The sequence below is a fragment of the Callorhinus ursinus genome, unplaced genomic scaffold (genome assembly GCF_003265705.2).
Source record: "Callorhinus ursinus isolate GAN/ISIS: 27379988/994484 unplaced genomic scaffold, GSC_fseal_2.0 scaffold70, whole genome shotgun sequence".
Classification (NCBI taxonomy): domain Eukaryota; kingdom Metazoa; phylum Chordata; class Mammalia; order Carnivora; family Otariidae; genus Callorhinus; species Callorhinus ursinus.
This window is the reverse complement of record NW_027397132.1, coordinates 1,767,049-1,786,734: the sequence shown is the minus strand read 5'-3', so window position 1 is coordinate 1,786,734 and position 19,686 is coordinate 1,767,049. Positions and strand designations below refer to the sequence as shown.

Below are 19,686 nucleotides of genomic sequence, written 5' to 3'. Positions count from 1 at the left end.
GAAATAACATCATCTACCTTAACACCATGCAAATCTTTGATAGAAACCTATATGCTGAAGTAGGAATGTAAAAACTCATTGTCAAAAAGAAAAAAAAAACCGAAACCCAGAATACTAGAAGTTTTGGAAGTTTCCATATTTTTGCTTATTTCATTAGCAAGTCAATTAATACCAGTTATTAAAGATTAAATATTTTATATCAGTCAACACTGAACAACAATGGCTGGGGTCCTGAAACCAACTACATGGGTAGCATGTTCTGCCCCTCCACCCCAGGAAGCCTCCCTTTGTTTGCTTTTTATAATTGTGGTTAGATATCCATAACATAAAACTTGCTATTTTCACCGTTTTTATTTTGATTGATTGATTTATTTAGGTGCAAAAAGATAGTTTTATTAAAGCACGATGACAGGACCCCTGGGCAGAAAGAGCTGTCTATTTTAACAATTTTTAAATGTACAGTTCCCCATTATTAAGGACATTGGCATTGTACAATCTAATTCAAATTCACGGCTCACCTCCTCATTTGTTTTAATTTCTGGCTTACCATTAGGGGGCAGACCGAGATAACGCATCCGCTGCTCTGCCGGAGCATCCCGCCCCGCCTCGCCCACGCATGCGCGTCTCACCTGCGGAAGGTGACAAGGGGCGGGGTAGGGGGCGGGACAGAGGTGCGCAGGCGCGGCGCGGGCATTGTGACGTCAGGCCGCGCGGCCCGGCTCGGACCAGGCGGCAGCTCGCGGAGGCGCTTCCCCGAGTGTGACGCGCGGACTCCCCTCCCCGCCGCCCGCCCGCCCGCCCGCCCCCAACCTCGCCGCCGCCTCCCTCGCTCCCTCAGCGCGCCGAGCGCGGCCCAGCGGCCGGGGCGGAGGCCCGGGGGCGACGCGGCGCCGAGAGGGCGGGCGGGCTTCGGAGCGCCGGGCGGCCCGGGTCCGCGGCCGGTCGGTGCGCGGCGGGCGGGCGGCGGGCGCCGGTCTATATGGCGGCGGCTCTGTCGGGCCTGGCTGTCCGCCTTTCGCGCTCGGCCGCCGCCCGCTCCTATGGGGTCTTCTGCAAGGGGCTGACCCGCACGCTGCTCATCTTTTTCGACCTGGCCTGGCGGCTGCGCATCAACTTCCCCTACCTCTACATCGTGGCTTCCATGATGCTCAACGTCCGCCTGCAGGTGAGTGAGCCGCGCCCGCCCGGCCCCTCTCCCTCGACCCTCCCCAAGCGCCTGTCCGCCCAGCGCGGTCCGGCCCATCCCGCCCGGGGACGGCGAGGATGCTAACAGGAGCTGCCAAGCTGGGTGCCAAGTGTATGCACTGTGCATTTCTCCTGCAACCCCACGGGAGGAAAACCCGCTGAGGTTATTGTTGTTCCCGTTCTGCAAACGAGGCTAGGGGCGGGGTGGAGCGGCTTGCCCCGGCTGAGGGCCTACAGCTGGGGCGTGGGGTCCGCGGGGATGGTGGATGCTGGCACCGGTGGAAAAGCCCTGAAGAGGAAATTTGGCCCAGAAAATTATTATACGGTTGGGTTTGCGAGGTGGGTTTGTGATTGACTTTGCTAGTTCCCAAACTTTACAAAGCTTTTCAACAAATTATTTCTGAAACTTAAAATGGGTTAGTGTTTTGATGGATGTATCTTATCCTAGTCGGAGTGGGAGTGGGGTGAGGCTGGAGATGAGGGAAAATGAAGTGGAGGAGGCAGAGACGCAAAAGGTTTCAGAGTTTAAACTATATTCAGATGTGAGAAAGTAGACACACCCAGCACCTTGGAGATCACCTTTGCTGTAAATGACATTCCTTCACCCCTTGAATTACAGATGCCTTTTTCTAGTGGGATGAAAAGTCGTCAGATTGAGAATTTTCCTTTGTAAGTGTATCAGAGATGGTCAAATGCGGAGCTCCTATTGGATTCCGTTTACACATCTTGGAGTGCCTGGCACGGGCTTTGATGGAGGAGGGACAGGTTCCTGCCCTCGCTGAGCTTCCGGTCTGACCGTACTTGTGTTGCTCCCTGGTGTGCAAAATGAGGAAGCCTGAGTGCTAGGACCAGGCCTGTTGAGACCATGCAGGTGTTGTCATTTTTGTCCCCTCTGGTTTGGTTGTATCAGGATGGAATTGTGTCTGTGTCTGGATCCTTAGGTTTTGGTTCCTATTACTGGTGACGGCAGGCTATTTAAAACCAGTTCTTGATCAAAAATGTGTTAAGGTGAGATGAGATGAAGCTGCCTTTTTTTTTTTTTTAAGATTTTATTTATTTATTTGACAAGAGAGAGACACAGCGAGAGAGGGAACACAAGCAGGGGGAGCGGGAGAGCGAGAAGCAGGCCTCCCGCCAGGCAAGGAGCCCGATGCAGGGCTTGATCCCAGGACCCTGGGACCATGACCTGAGCCGAAGGCAGACGTCTAATGACTGAGCCACCCAGGCACCCCTCAAATTGGGATACTTTTATGTGAATAAGGGCTTTGGCACCCTAAGTGAAGGTACCAGACTGGAAGAGTGGAAAACTGAATTATCTTTCCAGTAGGTGGTATGAAGGAGTCAAGGGTGCTGGGTGTGGGGGACTGGGGGAAACCAGAAAGCCTGTGCTCTAGCCAGTTTCCACTAGCCGACGGTTGATTGCCAGATCTAGTGATTTTCAAGAGAAATTGGAAATACTGATTTTTAGATACCAAATCAACTCAGGTTTTAAGAAAGTAAACTTTGTGGCCAAAACAAAACAAGTCTGCATTTGACACCCCCCCACCCCACCCCGGCCGCCGAGCGCCTACTTGGGAACCTTTTGTCTAGAATTGCGTTAATGCTTTGCAGTCACATGTAGAATTACAAGAACTATTGTAAGAGAAGACCTAGTACATAATGTTAAAAATTATCATGTTTTGGGGCGCCTGGGTGGCTCAGTTGGTTAAGCGACTGCCTTCGGCTCAGGTCATGATCCTGGAGTCCCGGGATCGAGTCCCGCATCGGGCTCCCTGCTTGGCAGGGAGTCTGCTTCTCCCTCTGACCCTCTTCCCTCTCGTGCTCTCTATCTCTCATTCTCTCTCTCAAATAAATAAATAAAATCTTTAAAAAAAATTATGTTTTGAAAAAAAGTTACCATGTTTTGTATCATTAAAAAAAAATCACCTTTGTCATATGTCCACTTAACTATGTATGACTACCCTCTTATCCAAACTACCATAATCACCTGGACCATCTATTTTCCACGGGGCAGTAGAGAAGTCTTTTTTTTTTTTTTTTTTTTTTTTTTAGGTGTCATTTCCCACAAAACAACAGAACAAAACTGGTGCTCATTGCATACAGAATGCAGTTCACATAGTTTGATCCGCAGATCTGGCTTTTGCCTACCTCTCTAACTGGCTTCTTGTTTACTGTTCTTTCTCACAGTTTCCTTACTACTCTCCTCTGCATATCTGTCCCTGGGCATTTGCACAAGCTGTTCTTCCTTTGGTTCAGTCTCACGCTTCAATTCTGATTTCAGAGAGGACTTGCATGATCACCATTATCCATATGATCTTGCACTTTTGTTCTCTTCATTGCAAGAGTACTGAAGGCTTGGGGCACCTGGGTGGCTCAGTCGTTAAGCGTCTGCCTTCGGCTCAGGTCATGATCCTGGGGTCCTGGGATCGAGTCCCGCATCGGGCTCCCTGCTCTGCTGGAAGCCCGCTTCTCCCTCTGCCACTCCCCCTGCTTGTGTTCCCTCTCTCGCTGTGTTTCTCTCTGTCAAATAAATAAATAAAAAATCTTTAAAAAAAAAGAGTACTGAAGGCTTGCTTGTTCCATAAGCAATAAGAAACATAGGACTCCATTTCTAATGTGATGCTTAGGGTTTCCAAATCTCATAGTTGTTTGTGGTTGGGAATCTCAGGAAATGTTATTCAAGTACAACTTTCATAACAAGGAATTTGCACCACAATGATTGAAGGTAGATGCATTTAGGAGGAGGGAGATTAGCTTTACTTTGAGTGGTTTGGGCAGTCAGACGGGCTCAGCGCGCACCAACCCCAAAAGCCCGTGATGGGTGACATGGTGTACTTGACGTGGAGTAACAGTCCAGGTGCAGCACAGCTGTAGGGAAGCCTGAGAGCTGAGCTGTAGGAGTAGCATGTGGGCTTGTTCGGTCAGGTCAGTGGTGAGATGGGAGTGGGGGAGGCACAAAGTGGTCACCAGGTTCGTTGGGGGCTAAGAACTGTGTGAGGGTTTTAGATTGGATCTCAGGCTTGATCCAGGATAGCAGCAGTCACTTCACGTGCTTGAGGCGGGGAGAGGGTGGGTGCCGGGTATCTCTCTTCTTTATTGTGATAGTTAAGCTGCTACTTTAAATACCCCTGCAGGTTTAGAGTTTCTGTTCATTTGTGGAAAATCACTAGGTAAATTAACCTGATTTAAGGGTTTAATTACTCTGGCCTCTTGTAAAGGGAAGTGCCCTGGGAAATAGAATCTGAGCAAGAGGATGGCTGCGGGTCGCTGCTTTTTTACTCAACACACCGTGTCCTTGGCCTCTCCATGGGGGGTGCTGGAATAAGGGATGCTGTGGCCCACATGTTTACTTAGGACCCCCACGTCATTTGTTTGTAGACCTTTAATATGCAAGATGATTAAATGAGAAAATAGATGCAAAAGGGCTTTGTAAACCTAGGAGCTTTATGATTTTAAAATATTGTTTGCAAGCTTAAAAAAATAAATTTTAAAAATTTTGAAAAAAATAGTTTGCAAGCAAGCCTTAATCTGCTAGAGTCATTAGTATCCTACTTATACAGAATCTGAAATACAAGGAGTAGAAAAATGAGAATCTGTATGAAATACTAAATTAAAATTAGTGGGATGTCTGGGTGGCTCAGTTGGTTAAGTGTCTGCTCTCGGCTGAGGTTGTGATCCCAGGGGCCTGGGATCGAGTCCCCCATCAGGCTCCCTGTTCAGCGGGGAGCCTGCTTCTCCCTCTGCTTGCTGCTTTCCCTTGCTTTTACTCTCATGCTCTCTCTCTCCCCTGTGCCTTCTCTCTGGCAAATAAATAAATAAAATCTTTAAAAAAATTAGTAAAAGCAAGATGATAGATTGTACTGAGAACTGAGCAATGTCCTTGTCTTCTGTGGCATGGGCCACGCTGCCCTGTGCTGACCAGGCCCGGGAAGCTTCCTTTGGCTCCTCCCTCTATGCCACCCCTCTCCCCTGCTTCTGACTGCTCTGTCGTAGTCTCCTTTGTGATAGACTTTCTAAATCCACAACTGCCTGTCTTTCCATGTTCTCCTGTCACTTGAAAATCTATATTCGTTCATTCCAGTCAGGTAAAAGAGTTCAGGAGTGTAGTTGGGGTGGGAGAGCTGGTTGCCGTTCTTAATAGAGCAGGTGGGCTTCATTGATTAGGTGGCATTTGAACAAAACCTTGAAGTCAGTGGTAAGGGCTTTAGCCTTGGGGATGGGGAGATGTCTGGATTAGAAGAGTATCTTGTTTTGTGCAGAGAAGGCCCTACAGCTGGTGCAGGCTTGATATGTTCCGGAACAGCAGGAGACTGGTCCCTGAAGAAGGTGGCAGGAGATTCAGACTGAGAGGTTTAGGAGCATTGAAGGGACCTTGGCTTTGACTCAGATTGCATGATCTTTTGTCTGAACAATTTAAAAAAGTAGTAGATTCTAAGATCCTAGTTGCAGGGTCAAGTGCAGCTTGAAATGAGTTTTATTCTGTTGCTTGATGGGGGGAAATTAGAAATTATTAAGAAAATGTTGTAGGGGGGCGCCTGGGTGGCTCAGTCGTTGAGCGTCTGCCTTCGGCTCAGGTCATGATCCCAGGGTCCTGGGATCGAGCCCCGCATCGGGCTCCCCGCTCAGCGGGAGGCCTGCTTCTCCCTCTCCCACTCCCCCCGCTTGTGTTCCCTCTCTCACTGTCTGTCTCTCTCTCTCTCTCTGTTAAAAAATAAATAAAATCTTTAAAAAAAATAAAAAAAGAAAAAAAGAAAAAAAGAAAATGTTGTAGGGTGCCTGGGTGGCTCAGATGGTTAAGCATCTGCCTTCAGCTCAGGTCATAATCCCAGGGTCCTGGGATCAAGTCCCGCATCAGGCTCCCTGCTCCTTGGGAGCCTGCTTTTCTCTCTCTCTCTCTCTCTCTCTCTCTGTCTCTCATGAATAAATAAAATCTTAAAAAAAAAAGAAAATGTTGTAAAAGCTTATGAGCTTTATGAAATCTTAATGAGTCAAGTCAAAAGCATCAGCCCAGTTAGGAATTTGTTCTGGCTTCTGAGATGAGGAACAACTGCATACTTTGAGATGCTAAGTACCGAACATGCAGAGAACATGAAAACACTATGGAATCTTTCCATTCAAGTGAATGCTTTCATCATGGTTTGTTTTTCATAAACTTTTGAAAAATTTTCAACCTATGTAAAATTTGAAAGAATAGTGCAGTGAACACCTGTATCCTTGAGTCAGGCTTTTTTTTAAGTCTTGCACAAAGTCTTATAATGGGTCAAGCAGATACAAAGTGTGTTAGATCTATATGTACTAATGTTAAAAGATACCAACCATACATAAAGTGAAGAAAAGTGGGGTGCCTGGGTGGCTCAGTTGGTTAGGTATCTGCCTTCGCTCAGGTCATGATCTTTCTGTCCTGGGATCGAGCCCTGCATTGAGCTCCCTGCTCTGTAGGGAGCCTGCTTCTCCCTCTCCCCTTGCTTGTGTGTGCATGTTCTCTCTCTCTCTCTCTGTCAAATATATAAATAAAATCTTGGGGGGGATAAGTGAAGAAAAGGTTAAAAACCATTTTTTCATAAATGTGTTTGTCCGGGCAAACCTGGGTGGCTCAGTCCGTTAAGTATCTGCCTTCGGCTCAGGTCAGGATCCTGGAGTCCTGGGATCAAGCCCGGCGTTGGGCTCCCTGCTCAGCGAGGAGCCTGCTTCTCCCTCTTCCTCTGTTGCTCCCACTCTTGTGCTGTCTCACTCTTGCTCTCTCTCAAATAAACAAATAAATAATATCTTTAAAAAAAAACGTGTTTGTTGGCACCTGGGGGGAGTAGCCCCTAACTTGGAGAGAGCCTATGCGTTGCTTCTCAAACAATCTTTGGAGCAGGACCAGTGGTTCTTTACCTCCACAGACAGGGCGGCTTATAATCAACAAACATTTATTTCTCACAGTTGTGGAGGCTGGAAAGTCCAAGATCAAGGCACCCCCATGTCCAAGCCCTCGTGAGAGTCCTGATTCCTGGCCGACGCCTTCTTGCTTGTCCTCTCATAGTTGGAGGGGCTAGGGGTCTCTGTGGGGCCACTTTGTAAGAACAGTAATCCCATTCATGAAGGCTCTACTCTTATGACCTACACAGTTCCCCGAGGCTTCTCCTCCTAATACCACCATCTTTAGGTTAGAGTTTCAGCATATGAATTTGGGGGGACATTCAGACTATAGCACCTTCTGATAGTTTTCTAAGGGCCAATAAAAATGAATTGCTTTCACATGGAAAAGGGCAGCATCTGCTTAAGAGTCTCCTTCTCCCCTCCCCCATTCATGGGCACACACACGTGTTCTCTCTCCCCCTCTCCTAAATAAATAAATCCTTGATTAAAAAAAAAGTTACACGCTCTGAGCCAGCCAGGTACCCTTCCGAGTGTTCTTAATTCTCTCCTATGATCACAGTAACAAACTGGGGGACCAGGGAACATGGGATGGTGGCTCCTACGTTGTAAGGACTTTGGCTTGTACTCTGAGTGAAGTGGGAGATATTTCACTGAGATGGGACTTAATGTGATTTACTTTTTTAAAGGATTTTTTTTAAAGATTTTATTTATTTATTTGACAGAGAGACAGCAAGAGAGGGGACACAAGCAGGGGGAGCGGGGGAGGGAGAAGCAGGCTTTCTGCTGAGCAGGGAACCCGATGTGGGACTCGATCCCAGGACCCTGGGACCATGACCTGAGCCGAAGGCAGACTCTTAAACGACTGAGACAGCCAGGCGCCCCTTAAAGGATTATTTTTTAAAAAAGCTTTATTGGAATATTCAAATGTACACAAAAATAGAGTAGTATAATGAACCCTACACACACACCCCACACACACCCACACACCCCTCCCCCCTCCCCCCCATCACTCCTTTTCAGTAAGGATCAACTCTTTGCTAATCAGGTTTATCTTACTTCCTCAAGCCTACACCATCTTCATCTCCTCATTCCACACTGGGGTATTCAAAAAAACAAAAAACTCCGAGCCAGAATGGATCCCTTTTTTGGTTTGTTTTTTTACTTTTTATTTTGAAATGATTTGACTTAGAGAAAAGTTGCAAAAATATGCGGAGGGCTCCCATAGACCCTTTACCCACCTTCTGTTGGAGGCTAACTGTGTCATAGCACAGTGAAAAACTCAGAGATGAACATCAGTCCAACACATTGGGATTTTACCAGTTTTTCCCACTGTGTTCTTTTCCTGTTCCAGGACCCCACACTGCTTTTAGTTGCCATGTCTCCTCCAATCTGTGACACTTCCGTAGACTTTTTTGTCTCTCATATCCATCAGTTGGACATTCAGGCTGTTCTCACTTTTTGGCTATTATGAGTGAGTAATGCTGCTGTGAACATTCACGTATAGGGTTTGTGTGGACATGATTTCATTTCTCTCCCATTTGTAAATAATTTTAAAAGTTAAAATGCTCCCTTCACTGGTCGGCCACTGCAGCCTGGGCCTCGGCTTCTACCCCTCCACGGAACACACGGCCCGTGTTGAGGCCACTTCCATGTTGCCATCCAGTGGTCACTCCTGCGTCTTCTGCTTCATAGAACCGCCCCGCAGCCCCATTTTGTTGTTCCCTAAAACACTCTTGGATGATGATGATAGCTGCTGTTTTTGGAATGCCGGTCAGAGAAGTTGCTGGGCGCTTTCACGCAGAGTCCTCACAGCACGCTCAGGACAGAGGATTGCCAGAGGTCCCCGAGCTGTGACACAGCCCACGTCTCAGCGCACCTTTGGCAGGCAGGTGGAAGAAAGAGGAAACAGGGTGGTGGCTAGCAAGAGCTGCATGACTGGCTTTGTTTGGGGGCAGGTTTGATTTGGATGTGCTGAATGCTTAGTAACAGGAACTAAGCACTCTTTAGTGTTCCCTGTGGTTATGATTCAGCTTCATGTGGACATGACTGAGTTGTTCCTGTTTCTCATCCTTTGAGCTGGGTAGCACCTTTTTTTTTTAAAGTCTTATTATTTTAAAAAATTTTATTTGGTATTTCCTTAAGTAATCTCTACACCCAACATGGGGCTTGAACTCATGACCCCGAGATCAAGAGTTGCATGCTCTATGGACTGCACCCGCCAGGTGCCCCAGGTAGCAATTTGAGGAATGTGTTTTGGCCACCTCCTTAGTCTGATTGTTTTAGTCATGAGCACAGCAATGTTAAGTTCACATCTGGAAGCTCTAGAAGCCAGGCGAGGCAGGGATGGGCCTGGAGCGTGTTTGGGAGCCGTTGTGAGGCAGGACCCAACTCTAAGCCCATTGTTGTCCCAACCCTGCTCCTTGAGCTGTGTCTTCTTCCCAGCCCCCTTTGGGAATAGCCTTGCCAGCTGGCTTTCAGAAGCATAGAGGACAGGTTATTTTTAGTTTACAGAGAGGTGGTATCCAGACTGTCAGGTCCCTGAGGCCATTAATAGCTCAGGTTAAAGAAGGTAAGGCGACAGCCCAGGAGTACAGCCGCTGTCAAATTGGGTCAGGCCTATTGTTATGCAGCAGGTCAGCTGCCTCCCGCAGGCAGGGATTTTTGTGGAGGATTTCTCCTGTCTGCCCTGAAGATCAAGACATCCAAGACCAGATAATCTTGTTTCTCTTACACATCACCCCTCTGGTTTTGTGGTTCAACTCTCAACCTTTGTTACCGGGTGAGGGAGTACATTCAGGAACTTACTCCCAGTACTGCACTTTATTTTTTTCTGAATCAAACTGTCTTGAACTTCAGAATAGACTCCTTCCTTTACTCTGATGGTCTCCGTGTTGGTGGATAAGTTTGTTTGCCAGAGTTTATGCTGCTTATCATTTTGTAGACTTAACATGGGGGTGGGTGTGGGGATGAGATTTCTAGGGCTAAGGACAGTTAATTATGTAATTATGTGTATTTTACTGGGTACAATGTGATGTACCAATATATGTAGTAGAGTGAGAATAAGTTATAAAAATATTTCACAAAGACAAATACCATATGATTTCACTTATACGTGGAATCTAAAAGATAAAACAAATGAACAAACCAAAAAAGAAACAGACCCATAAATACAGGTAACAAACTGATGGGTCCCCCCAAGGTGGGTGGTGGGAGAATGGGAAAAATGGGTGAAGGGGAGTGGAAGGTACAGGCTTTCAGTTATGGAATGAGTAAGTCATGGGCGTGGAAGATACAGCATGGAGAATATAGTCAGTGGTATTGTAGCGTTGTATGGTGACAGATGGTAGCTATACTTGTGGGGAGCAGAGCATAATGGATAAGGTGGTTGAATCACTTTCGTGTACACTTGAAACTAATATATAGTGTGTCAACTGTACTTCAATAAAAAATATTTTGCTTGTGGGGTGCCTGAGTGGCTCAGTGTTAAGCATCTGCCTTTGGCTCAGGTCATGATCCCAGGGTTCTGAGATTGAGTCCCGCATCTGGCTCCTTGCTCAGTGGGGAGCCTGCTTCTCCCCCTGCTTGTGTTCCCTCTCTCGCTATGACTCTCTCTGTCAAATAAATAAAATCTTTAAAAAAATATTTTGGGGCGCCTGGGTGGCTCAGTCGTTAAGCATCTGCTTTCGGCTCAGGTCATGATCTCAGGGTCCTGGGATCGAGTTCCGCATCGGGCTCCCTGCTCAGCGGGGAGTCTGCTTCTCCCTCTCCCACTCCCCCTGCTTGTGTTCCCTCTCTCACTATGTCTCTCTCTGTCAAAAAATAAATAAAATCTTTAAAAAAAAATTAAAATATTTTGCTTGTTTAGAAATTATTTGAAAATTATTTCTGGCTCTCAAAATATAAGTAATGTGTGTGTGTAGTATCAGAAGTTTTTGTTGGCCAAAAACAATTTGTTGGCTAGTTGAGGGGTCAGAGCCCAAAATGTTTTCACTGATCCGAAATATTTTTGTCAAGAGATTAAATATGTAGTTTTATTACTGAATTTACTAAAGAACTACATCTTCAGTAAACAACATGTTCTAACATTACTAAATATATGATTATATTAGTGGTACCTTAGCTGAAGTATTTTCTGAACAGCACCAAGTCCTTGTACAAGGACATGCTAAAAGTAGTTAGAAACTAATTTTCCTGGGCTCCTGGGTGGCTCAGTTGGTTGGGCGACTGCCTTCGGCTCAGGTCATGATCCCGGAGTCCCGGGATCGAGTCCCACATTGGGCTCCCGGCTCAGTGGGGAGCCTGCTTCTCCCTCTGACTCTCTCCCCTCTCATGCTGTTTCTCTCTCTCTCGCTCTCTAATAAATAAATAAAATCTTTAAAAAAAAAAAAACTAATTTTCCTGAGAGTTGGTTCCTATTAAATGATGTGTTTTTCTTAAGAATTTTTTATTTTATTTTATTATTTTTTATCTTATTTTAGTTTTTATTTTATTTTTTATTTATTCATTTGACAGAGAGACATCAAGAGAGGGAATACAAGCAGGGGAAGTGGAAGAGGGAGAAGCAGGCTTCCCGCTGAGCAGAGCGCCTGATGTGGGGTTCAATCCCAGAACCCTGGGATTATGACCTGAGCCTAAGGCAGACGCTTAACAACTGAGCCACCCATTTGCCCCATAACCGCCCTCTTTTTTGAAGCGTTCGATGCTCTTGGCATCTGTGACACGGAGTTTCTCGAGGTGCTTTGAATCTTCCTCCTCTGTGGCTTTGGGGCCCTCGCTAGATCTTGGAGATCCTGGCCTTCTGTACCTTACCGTTTTCTCTTTTTTGTCCACCTCCCCAAAGCCGGCGACTTCAGAATCTAGGTCCCAGCTCTGACATCACTCTTGAGCTAACAGCTTTATTAATAATCCAAATGCTTGCCCGTTCCCACAGTCAAACTCTGTGTGTTCCCGTCTCCCATCTGAGCTGTTTGACGTCCCTCCCGACCTGCTGTTCCCTCTCCATTCTCTGTTCGTGATGCCTTCATTACCCAGAAGTGAAAGCCAGAGAAACCTGTGGTCCTCTTTCTACATCCATCCGCCACCAAGTGGAAAAATATCTTCTCTCTCCTCTTCACCCACAGCCTCAACTGTTTCCCTGTGCTATTCAATAGCCTCCTAATTGGTCTACTGTGATTCCTTTCCAGTCTAGCCACCACACTGCAGCCAAGGAATTAATCGGAAATGCAGATCCAGCCAACGTCTCCCGGCCGAACGTCCCTCAGTGGCTCTGCATCGCCTGCTGATGGAGGCCACGCTCCTTACACCGTGACCAGTGCCTCTTGTTAGCCCTGGTTGGCTTCACACCCCCTCCCTTTGCTCTTTTTGCTTCTACTTCAGCCTCCAGTAATTCTTGTTTATTTTCTTCCCAGTGTACTCTCTTTACATTTTTTATAAAAACGTAACACACTTACCTTAGCTAGGTCCCCTGGTTAGAGAAACTGCAGCTTCCTGCCCCCTGTTTCTCTGTCCCCATAGCCAAGCCTCTCAGCTACAGCTGGTTCTCCTTGTGCATATTTCTCTCTGTATCGCACGCTTGTTGCTTCCTGACTCTTCACTCTTAGGCTTCATCTTTGTCTTACTGTGGGAGATGGGCTGTCTGCTCCCAGGCTGCTTCTGCCTCACGTCCCACGTTTCCATCCCTCCTTTCTCCCAGCAGAGTTGTGTGTTTTCGTTAGATTGTTCTTCTTTAGGCTGGCCTTTTAGAAAAATTTCTAAATACAGTTTATGTATTTATTTTCCATGTATTAATGCTCTGGGGTTATGGTGGTTTTTTAAAGGACCATGGGTCAACATTTTTTTAAATTCCTCAATTAATGAAGGAGTTAGTGAGATGCTATAAGCAGCTTAAAAGAGAATTTAGACAAAATATGCACGCACATGTAACCAGGAACACCAAAGTGAGGTACAAATGGATGTAAGAAATGGTCAGTATCCACAGGGTAATAATTGCATTCCTCTGAACAAAATTTTTAATTTCTTTGGATAAGAAATCTTTTGCCTTGGGGGCACCTGGGTGGCTCAGTCGGTTAAGCGTCTGCCTTCGGCTCAAGTCCTCAAGACCCTTCGCAGGGTCCTGGGATCGAGCCCGGAGTCGAGCTCCCTGCTCTGTGGGGAGTCTGCTTCTCCTCTGCCTCTGCCTGCCTGTCTGCCTACTTGTGATCTCTCTTTCTGTCAAATAAATAAAATCTTAAAAAAAATACACAAAAAGAAGCATAAATTAAAAATATTTTGCCTTCCCTCCTCTCATGCTCTCTCTCAAATAAATAAATAAAATCTTTAAAAAATATTTTGCCTTCCTCTCACATTTTTCACAACTCACATTCGTACAGCAGCTCAGACAGGTGCAGGGCCCCATAAACTTAGGTAACACAAGGACGCACTGGACAGCACGCCCAGTCAGCTTATTGTTTGCCCGTCTCAAGGCCCTTTCACAGCCTTTCCTGACATATCTTCCCCATTGGGGGTGTAACTATGGCAAAGAAAGATGATTCTTGGGTCATAGAAAAAGGCTGGTCCCATTAGGGTTGCAGGTGCAGCAAGAGTGTTAACCATATGAGTCACCTTGAGTTTGCTCTTGAACAACTGCTGAGGTCACAAATCAACTTCTGTCCTGAAGTTTTCACGCAGAATCTCGGACTGGGCGAGTCTGAGAGTGGGGAGGTAAGCCCAAGAAACTTTCTCCATCATGTTTTTACTTGTAGTACCTATAAATTCGGGTGAATTCTTCTCTTATCAAGGCTCCAAAATTTGCTAAGGTTCCTGACCTGCCAGCCAGTGATCTTCCTTACCACCTTGAGGCTGCAATGTTGTATGCCAGGACCCCTCCATGCTGGTTTTTCTTGGGAGGGCTTTGTGGACATTAGATCTGTAAATAAAATTGACCTTGATTCCTTAAAAGTGGCTTGTCCTGCTTGAGTCATTGAGAATCATTCTCAAATAGGACATGTCAGAGCCTTGGTTTGCATAATAGAGTCATCCAGTTATGTCCTGATTAAAGAGAGGACAGATTTTTATTGAACCCACAGAAATAACTAAATAGTTGTGAAAAGTACAAAACCTAAGGATGTATTTTTTTAAAATTTTTAAGTATTTTTTAAGGAAACACTGCATTAATAAAGTACTGTGTGTTTTTTTAAAGTATGTTCTTTTTGTTGTGATCTCTAACTGGTAGGTTGTCATCCTGTTTTCTATCAAATTATGGGAATCCTTGGTGCCAGAGACTGTTAAAGAGATCTTCATATTTGTTAGGTAGTACCTGGTGTATGTAGGCTCTTTTAAGACTCTGTCTTCATAATACTTTTAATTGGATTATCTCTTCCAGGTTCATATTGAGATCCATTGAAGGCCTTCCGCTGACTGACAGAGGCGTGTCGTCAGGCTCACCACATCAGAGAACACACAGCATGAGGGACAGAGTGGGAGCCCTGGGCACCTGCCTCAGGAAGGTGAAGGGGGCGGGAGAGGACTCAGACAGGCTGCTGTATGGACTTGAAAGAGCACAGGAGGAGAGCCTTTGCCTGACAGATACACCTTCCTCCTCCTGTGTGCAAATACCTGCGGTTGATGTGGATGGAAATTCACAAAAGGAGGAGTTGTCAATGGAAATGAAAAATGCTCCGAGCGAGGCCAGCCTCTTGCTTCACAGCAGCAACAAAGTGCTTCTGTGTCTGAAAGAATCATTAAGAAGAAATTCAGCTTCCGTGGTGGGTCAGAGCAAGACTGTGCATGTGTTCTGTGCTCTTGCAGAAGAGCGTTTTTCTGGGGTGTCCTGCGGAGTGGGGGATGCTCTGGTGAGGCACTGGCTGGGAGGAGGGCCCAGGGCCACCGACAGCCATGGAGGATGGTGCCGCCCAGGAGAGCCTTGGGCGTCAGGACTACCGTGCTCTCAGAAGCGATCAGAAATGGGGATCTCTGAGGAGGAACCGCCAAGTGCTCTTTTAGAGGGGCTAGGCTTTGAGTTGGAACTGTCTGGCCTGCATTTCGTCCTGTCTACACTGCTGCATGCATGCCCCAAAGTTTTCCTGAATGATGAGACAAAATGTGTTTTCCTTGGCCACCCAGAGCCCCTGTTTTCAGAGCAAACGGTAGAATACAAGAAAATGCTTTCAAGTATAAAAAGTACCTCAAACGATCTGCAAATAATACTGGGGTTACTGGCTCTACCAGCTTTTGAAGTAGCAAATCCGTTACGCCATAGTTAAGGTACAAGCCGAACAATAAAAATAGTGAGATTAATTTTAAAAGTTGTCTTAGAATGATTTCTTTCACACTGAGTCTGGATGCGCACGGGGCAGCCGTGAAGTTCCTGCTTCAGTTTGTATGATCAGACAAACTTTAAGTGGAATTTAAACTCATGGGAAGTTGGTTGATGTGACAGGAGAGTTTTGAACATGTTTTAACCCATGCTTGAAAGACATTCAGTATTGGGATACCATTTCAAGGAGAACATTCATAGATCCTATATAAATGTCAGGTTACAACGTAAAGATGTAATAACATTCTTTATCTTCAACGCTCATTCTAAAGGGCTACCGTCCCAGATACTGTCTCCTCAGACTGAACATCGGGTGAAAGTGGCCGTTTGTTAATATCAGCCCTTCCCTACCTGCTCTTGGCCCTGCCACCATTTCTGCATTCTGTAGAATAATTTGGGTATGCAGCAAAGTTTTATTTTTCTCAAATCCCTTTCCTTCCCCTTGAAATGCAGTTTAAATGGAGGCCCTACGGTGAAAGTTGCAATATTCAGTGTCCTTTTAGTATAATCCTTAAACTAGGAGCCCTGGCAGTGTCGCCTGAAATAGAAATGACCTTGAGACCATCTGCGGTAGCTCCGTTAGGGGGAGACAGACCTTGTACTGCCCCGGTAGAAAGTTTCCAGTTTCCAGGAGCGGAGGTGTCTCTTACACTAACATTTTTTCTGAGGTAACCCCTCTGGTGGTTGAGAACTCTGGTAAAGGTCCCTTCAGAGTGTGAGTTTTTCAGGAGTCCCAAAGTAAGACTTAACCAGTTTCGGGGTTACTGGTTGCCTCTCTCCGTTTGTGTGCTAGCTTGCTATGCCGTGTGCTATTTTAGTGTTTGGGGGAAAATGAAAAATAAAACATGTTATTTAGCATAATAAATGTCTTCTTTTACATGTGCAGTCTCGGTTCACCTTGTGTTTTATCAGTGCTGTCTTCCTCATATTGAAAAGTCTTTTATCTTTGGCCCAAGTAGGCTGCCGACTTAGAAGACTGGAAGCAGAGCTTGAAAGACAGCATGCGAAGCCAGGTCGGAACTCTCTGCTCTCACTTTCCTCCCAGGACATAGTGAGAACGTGTTGTGACCCTCTGGTGATCGCCGCCACCGTGAAGGACGCCGTCCTGGTTGGGCAGTAAGAACCCCGTTTGGGGGTCACCGAGGGATGGTGAGGTGAGAACACGGAATTGTTTTAAAATGGGAACCCTTTTCTTGTCAGGCCCTCCCCGCCCTTTTTTGTTTTACACTAAGTCTACTCCTTTGGGATAGAACTTTCTGTGACCCATCGACTGTTTTATTTCCTTTGTTTTGTAAATTGCAAGAATAGAAATTTTCAACCAGTTGCAAAGAACAAAGATGGAATTCTCTGTTGCGTATCCGATGCTAAATAAATTTGGAATGTCTTCATGTGGTTATATTAGAATAAGTTGTGTTTTTTCTGGATGCCACTTTGGGGGAATGTTCACTATAACAACTTCTTTAATTTTTTAATACATGGGGTGCCTGGGTGGCTCTGTCAGTTAAGCCTCTGCCTTTGCCGCAGGTCATGACCCCAGGGTCCTGGGATCAAGCTCCGGATCGGGCTCCCTGCTCTCCCTCTCCCTGTGCTTGTGCTCTCTCTCTCTGTCAAATAAATAAAATCTTAAAAAAAAAAAAATTTAAATACACATATATTTGGCTGAAAATTTTCCCTTTGGCGCTGTGTCCAGTTCCTGTTCGAAGACAGGCCTCTCCTGTGGGAAGTTCTAGGGTGGAGAGGTGGTGATAAATGCACTGTATAAAGTTTCATGACTTTACAAAATAAGGCCTTCTATAAACATTTCTCTGAGGCAATTAGTATAGAAATACGATATTCTTTCAGATAAATTGTTTCCATGATTGAGTTATAAAAGGGATAAGTCAAGTTTTCATTTTAATTCCAGTTAACATACAGTGTAATGTTAATTTCAGGTGTACAATCTAGTGATTCAGCACTTTCGTAGGTCACCTGGTGCTCCTCACAAGTGCAGTCCTTAATCTCCATCACCTATTTAACCCACCCCCTCCTCCCTCACCTCTGGTCACCATCAGTTCTCTGTAATTAAGAACCATTTCTTGGTTTGTCTCCCCCCCCCCCCATGCTTGTTTTGTTTCTTAAATTTCACATATGAGTGAAATCGTATGCTGTCTTCCTCTGACTGAAATTTTGCTTAGCATGATACTCTCTAGCTCCATCCAAGTCACTGCAAATGGCAAGATTTCATTCTTTTTTATGACTAATATTCCATTATACACACACCACATCTTTATCCATTCATTAATCGATGGACACTTGGGGTGCTTCCATATCTTGGCTATTGTAAATAATGCTAGAAACATAGGAGTGCGTGTATCCTAAAAGGAATATGTCATTTGAAAAAACATTTTTTTTAAAGATTTTATTTATTAGAATGATAGCACGAGAGGGAAGAGGGTCAGAGGGAGAAGCAGACTCCCCGCTGAGCAGGAAGCCTGATGTGGGACACGATCCCGGACTCCAGGATCATGACCTGAGCCGAAGGCAGTCGCTTAACCAACTGAGCCACCCAGGCGCCCCCCAGTCATTTGAAAATTTTTAGGTTGTATCATTTTGGCAATGAAAACTGAGGGAAGTTTGCTTTAGAAGTTAAGTTTTTATGGTTTTGTTTGTTTTTTGCCTTTGTGGATTCTGCTCTTAAGGATTGAACACAATCATTTTAAATTTAGAAGCACTTCTCATAGTACAATATCTTGGACTTGGTTATTCACATATGGAAATCATAATTTTTAACATTGGAATGAACAGTGAGGTGTTGAGTGATTATGAAGTTGCAAGCCAATAATGAATAAGAAATTAAGAAACTTGCATTTAAATAGATCCTTACTGTAGGACTACTGGTTTTGTAGATAAGGCATGTTTATTTGGAGCTTGCTGTGAATCACTGTATTCAAACAGACTACTGTAGTTTTCCATAGAAAAAGAAATACACTATAGAATTCTCCCTATATTCTCCCATAGATAATTTAAAAATTCTCCTTTTTAAACCTTCCAAAGAGAGAATTCAGGGGTCTCCTAAACAATCTAGATGAGCTCGGAGCGAGAAATTGTGCTCTTCAGCCCTGGCTAGTGGTGGAAGCTTTGAAACACACCCCATCCGAGTGATAGATTCAGTGTAGGTATTTGAAGTTAGAGAACTAGAATTTAATAGGATGGTTGCTTCTACTTGGCTCCTCTTTGCTTCTAAAATGTTATCTTTTTTCCAATTTTATTTTTATCAAAACTTGATCAATCAGGTCAACGAAAGAGGCATTTGTGCTTCAAACTCTGCAAACTTCTTTGAGCTCTACATCAGATTGACCGAAATTTGCCTAGGAAAGACTGTTTGCAAAGGGGCTTGCCACTTAGGAGAGGCCATCTTCACAGGATACACTTTTCCTCTTCTTGGAACAGATGATCTTGCTTTATTGAGGCACAGGTTTTTTTTTTTTTTTTTTTTTTTGAGGAGGCTGACATCTTTATTGCTTTAGAGGCAGGGGCAGGTGTTCAGGAGCTCTTGGTGGGGCGGGCCCGCTTCCTCTTCACCATCACAGGCTTCTGGCTGCGCAGGATGGCGCTGGCTCTGCGAATGGCAGCCATGCGCAGATCTGGGCGGTACTTGTTCTTGCGGATCATGTGCCGGATGCTGCTGAGGGTGGCCCGGGCATTCTTGTTAATGGTGGTTCGAACGTAGGAGGTGGCGGGTTTCCGCTGGCCGGATCGCCGCTTCATGACCACCACCACGCCTTTCCCGTCGGCCGCCGGCTCCACGCCCACGGTCTTGCGGTGAATCAGCCCGTTGTAGCGGAACGAGTTGCGAGCCTTCAGGTTGTTGGGCTCAGTGCTGTAGGTCTGCTTGTTCCTCTTGATCAGGAAGCTGGAGCAGTTCCGCACGACCGTCCACTGCAGGTGGGCGGACATGGCTGCGGCTCCTCTCGCTACGGCAGCCGGAGACGGAAAGAGACCGAGGCACAGGTTTTAAGGGAAGTGTTTGGGTTGAGTTGGGAGGGTGTGTGGCGGCCCCGATGCATCCGACCCACACATTGCCATCTTTATAGCATGCGCCCGTGGGGTCTGAGGAGTCCTTGAGTGCTGTGTTTTCTTCTGGCAAACAGCTCCGTTATTTACGGGAGCAAGAGTGGGCTTTGCTGCAGTTTTGCTCTGCTGGTGTCTTGAGTAGCTCTTTACAGTTAATTTTTCAAAGTGTTTAGTTACATAACAATATAAGGAGTTTTTCTAGGGCAGCTGTGCCTCACCACCACGGTATTGACGGGGGAATATAATAATCTCCAGTTAACCAATTCACACTTTCAGCTTTTTGTTTTTGGTTT

General features: G+C 45.7%; 2 protein-coding genes and 1 pseudogene across 2 annotated transcripts; 2 read left to right on the top strand and 1 right to left on the bottom strand.

Moving 5' to 3' along the window:
- Positions 1-881: 881 nt before the first annotated feature.
- SMIM10L3 (small integral membrane protein 10 like 3) lies at positions 882-13,335 on the top strand. The gene is made up of 2 exons (XM_025863640.2): positions 882-1,165; positions 12,231-13,335. The coding sequence occupies exons 1-2, from the start codon at positions 980-982 to the stop codon at positions 12,327-12,329; spliced, it is 285 nt and encodes a 94-aa protein (XP_025719425.1). The 5' UTR covers positions 882-979; the 3' UTR covers positions 12,330-13,335.
- Positions 13,336-14,407: 1,072 nt separating this feature from the next.
- FAM220A (family with sequence similarity 220 member A) lies at positions 14,408-16,225 on the top strand. The gene has a single exon (XM_073886381.1). The coding sequence runs from the start codon at positions 14,490-14,492 to the stop codon at positions 15,285-15,287; it is 798 nt and encodes a 265-aa protein (XP_073742482.1). The 5' UTR covers positions 14,408-14,489; the 3' UTR covers positions 15,288-16,225.
- A 2,604-nt stretch (positions 16,226-18,829) lies between these two features.
- On the bottom strand, positions 18,830-19,314 carry LOC112816881 (large ribosomal subunit protein eL28 pseudogene; annotated as a pseudogene).
- Positions 19,315-19,686: the final 372 nt, after the last annotated feature.